At 43.4% G+C, this 15,295-nt stretch overlaps 1 protein-coding gene across 1 annotated transcript in view; it reads left to right on the top strand.

Moving 5' to 3' along the window:
- Positions 1 to 14,764, top strand: part of CD28 (CD28 molecule) — a 33,945-nt gene extending 19,181 nt beyond the window's left edge. Inside the window, exons 2-4 of the mRNA XM_063429814.1 lie at positions 3,118 to 3,450; positions 6,107 to 6,228; positions 14,454 to 14,764. Coding sequence (XP_063285884.1) covers positions 3,118 to 3,450; positions 6,107 to 6,228; positions 14,454 to 14,567 — 569 coding nt within the window. The 3' untranslated portion in view covers positions 14,568 to 14,764. The remainder of the gene's footprint in view (positions 1 to 3,117; positions 3,451 to 6,106; positions 6,229 to 14,453) is intronic.
- The last annotated feature ends 531 nt before the right edge of the window (positions 14,765 to 15,295 follow it).

Below are 15,295 nucleotides of genomic sequence, written 5' to 3'. Positions count from 1 at the left end.
ATATTTGCACTGCGTTCTAAAATTGCTTCCGAGTGTTGGATATTTCTAAGCACTTTAACCCCTTCCCCTTTCTTTAAGCCAATAAGCGTCCACAAGAGAAGGCAAAGAGTATGCTTCTATTCTGGAGCAGTTGGCTCAAATGTCCCAATGGAAACTGAATGGATGACATCACAAATCTTATCCAAAAGCACAATGAGCAGGAATAAAATGATTGCATTTTGCTACGAAGGGAGTTACACAAAGAAAAATATATTGAAGGATATCTTCATTTTGGCAATGCCCTGGAGCAGGGGTAGGCAACCTACGGCACTAGTGCCATACACGGCACTCGAGGTGTCTTTGCACGGCACTCAAGGCTGCTAGAGCCAAACAGGCTCTGGCCTATCAGGAGTCCCAGTGAAACTTCAGATATCTGGTAATACGAAAATGTGGTGAAGGACAATCCACAATTTATACATTGCGGCACGCAGAGGAAGTGATCTCAGATCACTTCATTCCATCACTTGTGAATAGGAATCCACACTGTAGTAGAGCAGCCCGCAGCTGTTGTTGCAGCTCCTGTCCTTGACCTGGCCAGCCTGGTCCCCACTGGAACCCAGGGAAGCCACCCACACTGCTAGATATACACAGAAATGCAGAATAATACAAATAATACGAACAGCCCAAACACAACACACAATCCGCACAAACTCAACACCACTGACAATCCACATACATGCACACAACCCCACATGCAGCCTCTCCCATGCAATACCCCAAACAGCCCATACACACATACATACACTACCAAACACACAATGTGACATATCCATCCACACACACAATTCAACAAATAGCACCCATACACAGCCTATTCTACACGATACCACAAACTACTCATGAACATATACAATATAACAGCTCATATACGCAGGGCCGTCTTTAATAATGATTGGACCCTGGGCAAGCGTTTGCTTGGATCCCCTGGGCCCTGCCGCCATCGCCCCTCACACCCTGGTATGCAATCACGGCATTCATCCCAATGCAGTAGCGGCACTAAAATAGAATGAATTTTATTGGGAAACCCAATTGCAAGATTGAACTAAAGGTAGAACCCCATCTGTCGTGCAACTCCAACAATGCTTTGACAGCTGGGGCTCTACCAATTTCCCATGCTTGCAGGGTTGTATTTAGCACTGTTTCTGTGTTTGAATGTAAGCATGTGTTTGTATGAAGTATGTTTGTGTGAATGTGTTTGTATGTGGTACTGGAGTTTGAATGCAAGTGTGCATTTATGTGTAGTGTTTGTTTTCGAATGCAGGAGTGTGCTTGTATGTAGTGTTGAAGTTTGAATGAAGGGGTGTATTTGTATTTAAAGTTGCGGCTCAGATGCACAGGTACACACTCTGACACACAAGCAGATACACAGATACATACACTGGCTACATACAGATAAGCAGGCACATACACTGACAGACATACTGACACACAGGTACATATATTGACACACACAGACACATACACTGGTAGACGTACTGACAGACACACACAGGCTCATATACAGACATACTGACACACAGGCACATATACAGACATACTGACACACACACTGATCAACATACTGACACACATACACTGGCAGAAATACTGACACCCACACACAGGCACATACACTGACCGAGATACTGACACACACACACACACACACTGACAGACACACTGACACCCACATACACTGAGAAATACTGACACACATACAGGCACATATACTGACACACACAGACTGATATACTGACAGACACACAAACACACACACACACACACAGAAACTGACACATGCATGCACATGCACTGACAGACATACTGACACACACACATAGACATGCTGACACACACACAGACAGACATACTGACACACACACAGATATATTGACACACACACAGACATACTGACACACACAGATATATTGACACACAGACAAACAGACATACTGACACACAGACAAACAGACATACTGACACATAGACAAACAGACATATACCAACACACACACAGATATATTGACACACAGACAAACAGACATACTGACACATAGACATACTGACACACACACAGATATATTGACACACAGACAAACAGACATACTGACACACACACAGATATATTGACACACAGACAAACAGACATACTGACACACTTACAGACATACTGACACACACACAAACAGACATACTGACACACAGACAAACATACATACTGACACACACACAGATATATTGACACACAGACAAACAGACATACTGACACACACACAGACATACTGACACACACACAAACAGACATACTGACACACACACAAACAGACATACTGATACACAGACAAACAGACATACTGACACACATGTAAAATGTAAATTTTTAAACCCACCCTCCAGTTTCCTACCTTTTGCTGGAGGGTGGATTCCCTGGGGTCCAGTGTGGTGCCTGAGGATGATGGGAGTGAGGATCCCCCATCCTCACTGCAGCCTCGTCCTCTCTCCCTCGCGACTCCTCCTGCCACCTTCCATGCAGCTCCTCTCTTTATGGGAGGAAGTGAGTTGCGGCTGTCACTTCCTCCCAGCCGGCTGCCGGAAAGCAAGGGGCCCAGTCGCAGTGTTAAACGGAAACAGCGCCCCCGACCGGGCCCCTGCTGATACAAACTTAGGTGACCCTAAGTGCATGGGCCACCCGGTGGGACGGGGAAGAAAGAAATTGATGAGGGCAGCGGGGCCCACGGGGCAGGTGCCTCGGGCCCCCCAAGAGAAACTGGGCCCGGGGCAGCTGCCCCATTTGCCCCGCGTTAAAGACGGCCTTGCATATACGCACAAAATCCAAAGCAACTGCAGTATAAGTTACACAAGCAGAATACAGCAACATCCACACCTCAATTTGAAAAAATAGGACCGGCACACTACGGGACATCAAAATCTTATTTCGGCACAGTGCTGCTAAAAGGTTGCCTACCCCTGCCCTAGAGAACACATACATAAAATATACACACATATATGCAACATACTTAATTATACGTATTATTGTTCGTGTCACTGTTCTATGTTTTGTTGCTATATCAATGATCATATTTTACTTTTGTTTTTCAGAATGTAAGGCTGATAAAAACATATACCGTGTTTTGAATGGAACTATAAACTTATTATTTCACTGCGACTTTAGCAACACAAAAATGGAATATAAAGTGACACTAATCAAAGGTTCCAACAAAGGAGTAGTAATTTGCCATGGATCCTTCAATGCTTCTCATCAGCCTTTCCAGCACAACAAGTGTAGAATAACTCCCACTGCAAGCAATGTCACGTTTTACCTCAATGACCTCTCTGAAAACGATACAGATATTTATTATTTGCTGAAGGAACACATGGAGCCACCACCCTATATAGCCAAGTATGATAATGGCACTGTCATTCATGTAAAAGGTAATAAATGTCAGAATTAATTGTTGCATGAGTAACGAGTGATGCTTAACCCCTTAAGGACACGTGACATGTCATGATTCCCTTTTATTCCAGAAGTTTGCTTCTTAAGGGGTTAAAGGAACACTATAGTCACCATAGCCACTACAGCTTAGTGCTGCTGGTGTCTCTAGACTGTCCCTGCAGGCTAAGCATTGTAAACACTTGGTTTTTTAGATATATGCAATTTTTACATTGCTGCCTAGTAACACCTCTAGTGGCAGTCACTCAAACAGCCAGAAGAGGTACTTCCTGGGTTAAGTCCTGCAAATGTTCAATGTCTTCACATTCTGCATGGAGATGTTGAACGCCCAGCCATATAGATGCATTGAATCAATGCATGTCTCTGAGGAGATGCTGGTTGGCATGGCGCCGCTTCTGCTGTGCATGCGCTATAACCTCCCAATGCTTTCATTTGAGGAAGCCCTGGATTGGCTGAGATCATCAAGACTGATGCTTCCAACCAAGGAGGCATGACTGACAAGGAGAAACCAGTGTTCCGCAGGATGAAAAGTATTGCCTTTTTACTTCACTTGGGTGGGATGGGGTGGCAGACACATTAACAGTTAGCAGGTCACTCTAGTGTCAGGAATACATGTTTGTATTTGTATTGTATTTAAATGGCTCATTGATCTATAGACATGCCAATGCTGCTTTTTAAATATCTTTGCAATGAGAGGTTAGGCAAATCTAAATTTGCAGCACATTTGTCTACTGACTACAGCTCATCATTTAGAATAGCAAAGATGTAATAATTGCACCTCCCATTTCCTAATATTCTACTATAGTCATTGGAGTATTATTTTTTTTATCATCATCACGATTATTCAAATCTTCAAGAGATACTGAGAGAGAAGTGACGTGCCTGAACTGTCATGGTAGACAGTGTCTCTTTTAATAATTAATAATCATTGTGATAATAATAAAAAAATCCACTGAGTGCAGTAGCAGATTAAGAAATAGGAAGTGCAACTGTCACATCTTTACTTCACTAAATGATAAGCTGTAATAAATTGACAAATGCATTTCAAACGTAGACCACTAGAGAAAGGTTGGAAAAAGCCTCCATTTTATTTGGATATTTTTCATGTTTTCTTTTTCACCTGCACCTTGTCACTATTTTGTAAAATCACCAAAAGTTCCCTGTTTAGTGAATGACCCCTTTCGTTCTTATAAGTCCCCTGGAGCGTCCTTACAGTATACTATAAAACCTTTCAAAAGCCGCTCTCAGTCAATGAATAATGTCTCAAATTGTTAGGATAATATAGAAGTGTACACTTCCATGCCAATTAAGTCCTAAACTATTCTTAAGAAGTTTGATAGTTTACTGTTGCGACTCCTTGCACTACAACCTTTAAAGAGCACTGTAGTAGTTATGGTGCTCAGATAGTCTCTTTAAAAACCATGTCCATTTATTTAACAAAGTAAAAAATAAACACATAAGAAATAGAAACATAGAAACATAGAAACATAGAATGTGACGGCAGATAAGAACCATTCGGCCCATCTAGTCTGCCCAGTTTTCTAAATACTTTCATTAGTCCCTGGCATTATCTTATAGTTAGGATAGCCTTATGCCTATCCCACGCATGCTTAAACTCCTTTACTGTGTTAACCTCTACCACTTCAGCTGGAAGGCTATTCCATGCATCCACTACCCTCTCAGTAAAGTAATACTTCCTGATATTATTTTTAAACCTTTGTCCTTCTAATTTTAGACTATGTCCTCTGGTTGTGGTAGTTTTTCTTCTTTTAAATATAGTCTCCTCCTTTACTGTGTTGATTCCCTTTATGTATTTAAATGTTTCTATCATATCCCCCCTGTCTCGTCTTTCCTCCAAGCTATACATGTTAAGATCCTTTAACCTTTCCTGGTAAGTTTTATCCTGTAATCCATGAACAAGTTTAGTAGCCCTTCTTTGAACTCTCTCTAAGGTATCAATATCCTTCTGAAGATATGGTCTCCAGTACTGTGTACAGTACTCTAAGTGAGGTCTCACCAGTGTTCTGTACAATGGCATGAGCACTTCCCTCTTTCTACTGCTAATACCTCTCCCTATACAACCAAGCATTCTGCTAGCATTTCCTGCTGCTCTATTACATTGTCTGCCTACCTTTAAGTCCTCAGAAATAATCACCCCTAAATCCCTTTCCTCAGATGTTGAGGTTAGGACTCTATCAAATATTCTGTACTCTGCCCTTGGGTTTTTACGTCCAAGATGCATTATCTTGCACTTATCCACATTAAATGTCAGTTGCCACAAGTCTGACCATTTTTCTAGTTTACCTAAATCATTTGCCATTTGGCTTATCCCTCCTGGAACATCAACCCTGTTACATATCTTAGTATCATCCGCAAAAAGACATACCTTACCATCAAGACCTTCTGCAATATCACTAATAAAAATAAAAATATTAAAGAGAATGGGTCCAAGTACAGATCCCTGAGGTACCCCACTGGTGACAAGCCCAAGCTTCGAATATACTCCATTGACTACAAATTATCATTACTATGTGTTTAGTGTTGAAGGTCATATAATGTGTAATGTTGGAATAGCACATTTGAATGTACTTTGTTTTTTTAATTATTCCTCTTATGTTTCATATTTTTTTTTTTTAGAGATTGTGCTACAACCACCACCTATCCTGGCGAAAGAGCAGTCTCCATGGCCTATGTTGGCTTCAGTTGTAGCTTTAGCAATATACAGTTCTGGCATTACAATAGCATTAATTTACACTTTGGTGAGTTAACATCAATACAATGTATTTCTAAATGTACTTTGCCTTTATAGTGAAAACACAAGATCATGGCAAGGGGTTCTTGTAACACATTTATTTAAAACATGATATAGATACAGATTTAGATACTATAAATTCATAGAAATTGCTGTACCTACAGTCTAATCCTGGAAATAGCTGAGATCACACAAGCTATTTTTTGACAGACATTTAAAAATATTTTTTAAATATATTAAAATATAAACAATATATATAAAATATATCAATATATCAAAATATTGCAAAATATTTTTTTTTCTTTAATTAAGTCATTTTAAAAGTTTATGTGTTTGGTGTCTAGCATTTATACCTGGGTGTTATATCAAAGGTTGTGGTGGCTTTTTATTAGACAGTGAGAAGATAAAACATTAAAACTATACCCCAAACAAATAATTCAACAGCAATTCTTGGAAATTGACAAAGCTGTTAAATATGAAAACAATATCACCCACATTCATGGCAGTGTTACCAAAGGGGGCATTCCCTTTAGAGACTGACATGATTAGTGTAATTCTTTGTCCGGAATCCAGTAAATGAATTGAAAATATCAATCTGCCAATTAAAAGAAAAATATGCTGATTATGGCCTCAATTTAATACTGTTGGATATGTTTTCCAAAGGAATTTATATTTTTGCATAAACTTTTAAAATGATTTAATATTATGAAAAATATTTACATTTTGCACTTGTTTTGATATTTTTCATATATGGTATATGTTTTTATTTTTTTGAATATGTTGAACAAATCATTTGAAAAGTTTTTCCATAAATATATAAAAATCTATAAATATCAAATCATTAGGAAAGCTTATGCAGCAATTTTAAATGTGTTTGCTGTTTTTCACATTTTTAGATCCAAATAATATTGCACACAGGCTCCCTGAATATCAATGTTAAGGATTTATCTGGGGTATATAATCTATAATTCTCTGTTTACGTCTCATTGTTCCTTATCTTTATTGATGATATACTTTATAGTGGTTTATTTATATAGTACATCAGCTAACCATGTTATTCCTCTCCCTTCATCAATCTACCAGTGTCCATCCACACACAAATGTAGTCTCAGTTTGTTTCACATCATTCCACCTATTTTTCACTCTTAACATATTCTGTTTTTCCTACCTTTTGTATAGTTAGCTACAGATTGCAAACCCAACAGTTGCTCTTCCTTTCTGGAGCCATTGCTTCTTCTATTTTTTTTTATTTATTCTATATATGAAGCTTATTTCAGCAGAACTTTAGTTTCCAGTGGCAATTTATTCCTGTATTATGTGGTTATAATACAGCATAAACAAATCAGTAATTCCCATGTCACCATGTAGGTGAGTTGCCAGGATTACCCTTAGTTCTAAGGTGTGATACTATTCTTGTGTGCTGGATCAATATAATTCTGACACAGGGTGCACATGGTACCCAGACCCCTTCATTGAGACAAAGAGATGTGGGTGCCTATAGTGGTCCTTTATAGGGACTCTCTCAGCACCATAACTTCTGTGCTCATTGCCAAGGCTAGGCTGTGGTACAAAGCAGGTCCTCTGTCAATGTGTCCTTGTACATAGCTGCCTATATCTGTAGAGATGTGCTTACTGTGTAGTCAAGTCTCTTGCAAGTCCCTACCCATCCTCTATGACAACGTATCCCAATTGGGGTTCCGCGAGAACACAAATGGGGTTGCGCCAAAATTGTGTAAAACAAAATGGCCGCGGGCGGAAAGGGAGCACTCTCTCTGGCTCAAACCCCTCATACGTACAACAGTGATGCCGGAGCCGGAATATGACATCACTCTGGCTCCGGCATCACTAAGAAGTGCGTAAGGGAGCTGAGCAGGAAGATCACTGCTCCCTTGCCGCCCACCAGCCACTAAGCAGCACCACTGGACCCAAGGGACAGCACGCCCAGCCCAGCTGCCCCACTGGACCACAGGGACAGAGACTCTATGCCAGTACTCCCAAAGGTAGAGAGGCTGGGTGGAGTAAAATAAAAATAAAATAAAAAAATTGTATGTGTGTCTGTTAGGGAGTTTGTATGTGTTTGTGTGTCTGTCAAAGAGTGTATATGTGTTTGTCAGTGCGAGTGTATGTGTGCTTGTCAGTGGGTGTGTGAGTGTGTGTGTTTGTCAGTGATATTGTATGTGTGTTTGTATGTGTGTCTGTCAAAGAGTATGTGTGTTTGTCAGTGAGAGTGTATGTGTGTGTCAGTGTATCAAGGTTTGTGTATGTGTCACTGTGTGTGTGTGTGTCTATGTCAGTATGTGTGTATTGGTGTGTTTGTGTGTTTGTGTGTGTATGTTCCCAACTATATCAGTGTGCTTGTCTATGCCTGTGTGCGTGTGTCTGTGTCTGTGTGTGTCAGTGTGTATATATGACACTGTGTATGTGTCACTGTGTGCATCTGAGTGTGTGTATGCTTATCTGAGTGTGTTTATCTGTATGTCAAGGTGTGTGTGTGTCTGTGTGCCACTATGTGTATTTGTGTGTCAGATACACACACACACACACACACACACACACAGAGAGATACATACTGACACATATACACACACTGGCACATACAAACACAGATACACACACCTTGTCACAGATACATATACACACATACACAGAGATACACACTGTGTCAAGGTGTGTGTATCTGTGTGTCATTGTGTGTATGTGTATTTGTGTGCATCTGTGTGTCAGATTCATACACACTGACACACAGATACACACACTGGCACATACAAACACAGATACACACACCGATACACACACACCTTGACACACAGATAGATACATACATACACACAGATATGCACTGTGTGTCAGTGTGTGTATCTGTGTGCCATTATATGCCAGTGTGTGTGTATCTGTGTGTCAAATACACACACAGATACACATTGACACACAGATACACACACTGGCACATACAAACACAGATACACACTGGCACAAAAAAAAAGGCGCAATTTTTTATTTTAATTCTTACCGGGGGTACACACACTGTGGGGGTTCTACAATGTTAATACACTATGTCAAAGGGTTCCACAGAAAAAAATTATTGGAAACCCCTGCTCTATGGCCCTAAGTCTAGTCTGAACAGCCATTTGCAATTGCACAGACAATTTACACAGTCTGCAAATGGGAATATTAATAGGCTGATAGTAGCTACACAGTGCCCTGAGTTAAGATAGGATATTGGCTGCATCACACATACCCATTTATCTTTCACCTTGTCAGACTCTCAAAAAACCTCTACAATATGTGCTGCAGATCGAGTGAGCCTCATTCCGCGCATAGGTTTAAGTTGCCAAGCCAGACGCCAGCAGCAATTTTCTGGATCAGTTAGAGATCGTGAAATGATTATGAGCTCAGCCTCTGTATTCAGGGGCGGGCTGGGCCGGGGGGCAGGGAGGCAATTGCCCCCCAGGCCGCCCTAAATCCCATTAAGATCGGCCGCGGCGGGCCGGCCCTTTAAATGCTGCAGCCGCCTGAGCGCTCTGTAAAGAGCGCTCAGGCGGCTGCAGAACAGATTCTCCCCTCCCCTCCCCTGTAGCGTGGCCGAGCTGCTCTCCGGTCCCGGCCGGAGTGATGGGAAAGTGCACGCTCAGTGTGCACCTTCCTTTCAGTCCGGCCGGTTACAGGAAACGGAAACTCCTGTTCCGCGCGGAGTTTCTGTTTCCTGTAACCGGCCGGACTGACAGGAAGTGCACACTGAGCGTGCACTTTCCCATCACTCCGGCCGGGACCGGAGAGCAGCTCGGCCACGCTACAGGGGAGGGGGTAAGAAGAAGAGGGGAGGGGGGAAGTAAGAAGAGGGGGGGGAGGGGGGGAAGTAAGAAGAGGGGAGGGAGGGGGGGAAGTAAGAAGAGGGAGGGGGGAAGTAAGAAGAGGGAGGGGGGAAGTAAGAAGAGGGAGGGGGGAAGTAAGAAGAGGGGAGGGGGGAAGTAAGAAGAGGGAGGGGGGGGTGGAAGTAAGAAGAGGGGAGGGGGGGGTGGAAGTAAGAAGAGGGGAGGGGTGGGTGGAAGTAAGAAGAGGGGAGGGTGGGGGTGGAAGTAAGAAGAGGGGAGGGTGGGGGTGGAAGTAAGAAGAGGGGAGGGGTGGGTGGAAGTAAGAAGAGGGGAGGGTGGGGGTGGAAGTAAGAAGAGGGGAGGGTGGGGGTGGAAGTAAGAAGAGGGGAGGGTGGGGGTGGAAGTAAGAAGGGGAGGGTGGGGGTGGAAGTAAGAAGAGGAGGGGGGTGGAAGTAAGAAGAGGGGAGGGGGTGGAAGTAAGAAGAGGGGAGGGGGTGGAAGTAAGAAGAGGGGAGGGTGGGGGTGGAAGTAAGAAGAGGGGAGGGTGGGGGTGGAAGTAAGAAGAGGAGGGGGGGTGGAAGTAAGAAGAGGGGAGGGGGTGGAAGTAAGAAGAGGGGAGGGGGGTGGAAGTAAGAAGAGGGGAGGGTGGGGGTGGAAGTAAGAAGAGGGGAGGGTGGGGGTGGAAGTAAGAAGAGGGGAGCGTGGGGGTGGAAGTAAGAAGAGGAGGGGGGGTGGAAGTAAGAAGAGGGGAGGGGGGTGGAAGTAAGAAGAGGGGAGTGGGGAAGGAGTAAGAAGAGGGGAGGGGGGGAGTAAGAAGAGGGGAGGGGGGAGTAAGAAGAGGGGAGGGGGGAGTAAGGGGAGGGGAGGGGGGAGAGTAAGAAGAGGGGAGGGGAGGGGAGGGGAGGGGGGGAGTAAGAAGAGGGGAGGGGGAGAGTAAGGGGAGGGGAGGGGGGAGTAAGAAGAAGGGAGGGGGGAGTAAGAGGAAGGGAGGGGGAGAGTAAGAGGAGGGGGAGTAAGGGGAGGGGAGGGGGGGAGTAAGGGGAGGGGGGAGAGGTAAGAGGAGGGGAGGGAAGGGGGAGTAAGAAGAGGGGAGGGGGGAGAGTAAGAAGAGGGAAGGGGGGGAGTAGGAAGAGGGGAGAGGGGAGTAAGAAGAGGGGGGAGTAAGAGGGGAGGGGGGAGTAAGAAGATGGGGGGAGTAAGAAGAGGCGAGGGGGGAGAGTAAGAAGAAGGGGGGAGTAAGAAAAGGGGAGGGGGGATAATAAGAGGGGGGAGTAAGAGGGGAGGGGGGTAGTAAGGGGAGGGGCGGAGTAAGGGGAGGGGCGGAGTAAGAGGAGGGGGGAGTAAAAAGAGGGGAGGGGTGAGTGTAAGAAGGAGGGGAGAAAAGAAAAAGAGGGGGTAAGAAGAAGAAGGGGGAGTAAGAAAAAGAGTGGGGAGTAAGAAGAACAAGAGTGGGAAGTAATTAGAAGAAGGGGTTAAGAAGAAGAAGGGATAAGAAGAAGGGGAGTAAGAAGAAGTAGGAGGGTTAAGAAGAAGAAGGGGGGAGTAAGAAGAAGAAGAAGAAGGGGGAGTAAGAAGAAGGAGAAGGGGGGAGTAAGAAGAAGGGGGGAGTAATAAGAAGAACAAGGGGGGAGTAAGAAGAACAAGGGGGTGGAGTAAGAAGAACAAGGGGGGAAGTAAGAAGAACACAGGGAGGAGGGGGGTAAGAAGAACACAGGGGGGGTGAGGAGAACACACAGAGGGAGGAGTGAGAAGAACACAGGGAGGGTGGAGGGGGGATGAGAAGAGCACAGGGAGGGTGGGTGAGTGTGAGAAGAGACCGCTAGGGGAGGGTGGGGGAGAGGAGAAACCACTAAGGGGCAGGGGAGAGCTCTAAGGGACAGAAGGGACAGCTCTATAGGACAGGGGGCAAGACAGGGAGCTCTTTCACACTACGCACACACACACACACACACACACACACAATGCATCCCTATACATACACAGAAACACACAATGCATCCCTATACATACACAGAAACACAACATGCTTCCCTTACACACCGAGAAACACACAATGCATCCATTACACACACACACACACACACACACAATGCAACCCTTACACACAAAGACAATGCATCATTTGCACACATACACAGAAACATACAATGCAAACCCTTACACACACATGCAAACACACACACTGTTTTTCTTACATACACACAGAAACACAATGCATCTCTTACACTCAATGCACACACATACAAACACACACATTGCATCCCTTATGCATACAAACACAGATTCACACAATGCATCCCTTACACACAACCAGAAACACATAATACATCCCTTATACACAAATACACACTGCATCACCTGCACAAACTGGTATCCCTATACACTACATACCATAAGCACACATATTAGATCCTCTACAATAACACATAACACATCCCCTACACACTCCACTCCCTGTGAGCGAACTCATGGGTGGGTGGAACATATAAGTGGACTTATGAGTGGGCCTTATGGGCATACTCACCGTCAGGCACTGGGGCCCAGACCTTGAGCTGTGTAAGAGGCCCCCAAAAATGGAGCTGCTTCCAATTCTCCCAGAACATTGAATTTTGTGACCACAGTTGCAAACAGCCTCCAGAGATCCTGTTCTACACCAGACCAGTGGAGCCAAACTGCAGCCCATCATCATCCTCATCTAATTGTAAGTAGGCAATCTAGTATATTATTAGTGACACTAATCTATAATTTACCTCACATTAAAGGGACACTATAGCTTAATGAAGTGGTTCTGGTGTCTATAGCTGGTCCCTGCAGGCTTTTTAATGTAAACACACACTGTGTGCAGCACTGGCGTTAGTTCATATGGCAGATCATATGGGTGGGGCATTGTGATGTCACATGGGGGGGGCGGCAAATTTATATTTTGTCTAGGGCGGCAAAAATCCTTGCACCGGCTCTGATCCTGGGCAGGTGCACCAGTGTACTGGTGACCCACAGGAGGGGAGTGCACTGATTGCACTGTACTTTCCTTCTGCCCAGACCCGTCTTGACCGCAGTGCAAGTGCCCTCTGCCCCTAATTTACAGTGGCTCACACTCACAACAAGCAGTGCCTGGAGCCCTTTGCAGAGACGGAAACAAAGAGGTTCTGCGGCAGCTAGCCGTCCTGCAAGCATTACATTAAACAGCTGTTCCCCATGCAGCCACAGGTGGCATTGTGCTGGGAGACTGTGATTACTCTTCACTTCCTCCCAGCCTACAGAGCAGCGCATGGGGGAGAGAGGAGGAGGCATGATTTAATCTTGAATAAATCCTCTAAGCAAACCTTTATAAATTTGGGGGGATCAGCTCTGTTTCCACAGTTTATTGGTGTTTACTCTGATGTCTGTATTAATATTGAGGGATGTCTAAGTAGTAACATCAGTGTGTGTCAGCAGGGCCAGCCGTTGGGGTGGGCAAGCTGTGCAGTCACGCAGGGTGCCATGACAACAGAGGCACCCGGCGGCCAACACAGCTCACAAGTTGGGTACACCAGCATATTTAATTTAAACGATTCGCTGGTGGTCCACTGGTGCGCACCAGCAGTAGGTGCAGTCAGATCATATCCTCTCCCTCGTGGTTCCGGCGCTCAGTTAGTGAGTCAGAGCACAGGCTCAGAGATTCTCAGCCTGTGCTCTGACAACATTGAAAGTCAGAGCCATGAAGGAGCGGGTATGGCAAAGAGCTACGGATTAGCATAACATCAATATCCGTTATAAAATCAGGAAAAGGTGGGCATGGATGGTGAACTGATTTGGTGGCGCAATGGGCCACTTGACTGGTTTTGCCCCCCAGGCCTAAGGCTGCCAGCCCTCCCCTGTCTGTATTGCAAATTGCTAGGTACCCAACCAGCAGAGAGGTAGTAAGGCAAAGGTGACGAGGATGGCAACCTGCCTACAGCCTTGGCAGATCTTAATCAGGCTCTGCATATCCCATAAACTCCTGATGAACAAGAGTATTTTTGGTTAACAGTAAATCCCACAGACCGAACTGAGAGGTTCCTGACTGATGGGGCTTCTTTCGGTTTGTGGATGGGTTCTCTGCTTTTAATTACAAGTGCAAGTGTTGCAGAGCAGGAAGCTTCATCGTGATCATCTTTTTTTATGTGCAATTTCATTTTTTTTATCCTATCTTTTAGTGCGTAATCTATATTAAATTCAATCATATTTAACTATTTGATGAGTACATCTATATATAATGCATTTACATATAATAGACTGGTGTAATAAATACTGTGTTTGGAAAGAATACTAGCTAGATGTGTTTGATAACTAAAATGTTTTTTTCTAAATACACCCATTTATCTCTGTACAAACTCGCTATTTTTGAAGAAAAATTAAAAAGTTATCTCTTTTTTGACTTTTAATTTAATTTAATTTACAGCTGAAAGGAAGGAAAACCAGGATTTTACAAAGTGAATACATTAATGTGGTACCACAGAGACCCAAACACCATCAGCCCTACGCCCCAGCTCCGAAGCACTTGCGGGTTCGCTGACTGCTGTATCCTGATGTAATCTGTCACATCCAAATGGCTCAAAGACTTTTATTCTGTCCATCAGGCAGCATTTAACTAACTAGACAAGACTATGGGATTTGCACTGTGTCAATCAAGATGTACGTTGATGTTCCAGATATACCTGTATATAAAAAGCGGATCATTTCTAGGGTTTAAACTTTAATAGCCAATATGGTTAAAAATTTTTTTATTTGATTTTGTACTTTTAAATACAAAATTAAATGTCAAGTATACAGATGTCAAACGTATGATGTTTTTGCAAAGGTCTCCCATAGTAAGCATTGACAAATAATATTTTAATTATTATTATTATTTTTTAAAGTCTTTAGGAGAGTTTCCTGAGCTAGAGTTGATACTAACTGACATGCATAATTCTAGATGAAATTAGTGAGTTTAGAAAAAAAATTGGAGACATTTCCCAAATATGTTGAATGTTTATGTTTTGTTTTTATTGTTTCAAATTTACTTTTTTTTTCACAAAAAAGGCTATTCATTGTTTAGTTAGAATGTTTAAATGCAAAATCATTCCTGCAACAAAACAATAAAGGGACCTATTGGTAAGATCTATGTAGGGTGACATGGAAAATACATATATAAAAAAAATCATGAACATAGAACGATATACAAATTACCATGTTTACAAAACAAATGATTGCACTACACTATGTTAAACTATGCTGACACATAAATATTAATGTACAGATCAT

This window comes from Pelobates fuscus, chromosome 8 (assembly GCF_036172605.1).
Source record: "Pelobates fuscus isolate aPelFus1 chromosome 8, aPelFus1.pri, whole genome shotgun sequence".
Taxonomy (NCBI): Eukaryota; Metazoa; Chordata; class Amphibia; order Anura; family Pelobatidae; genus Pelobates; species Pelobates fuscus.
The sequence above is the reverse complement of the archived record's forward strand: the minus strand, read 5'-3'. Positions and strand labels throughout refer to the sequence as shown.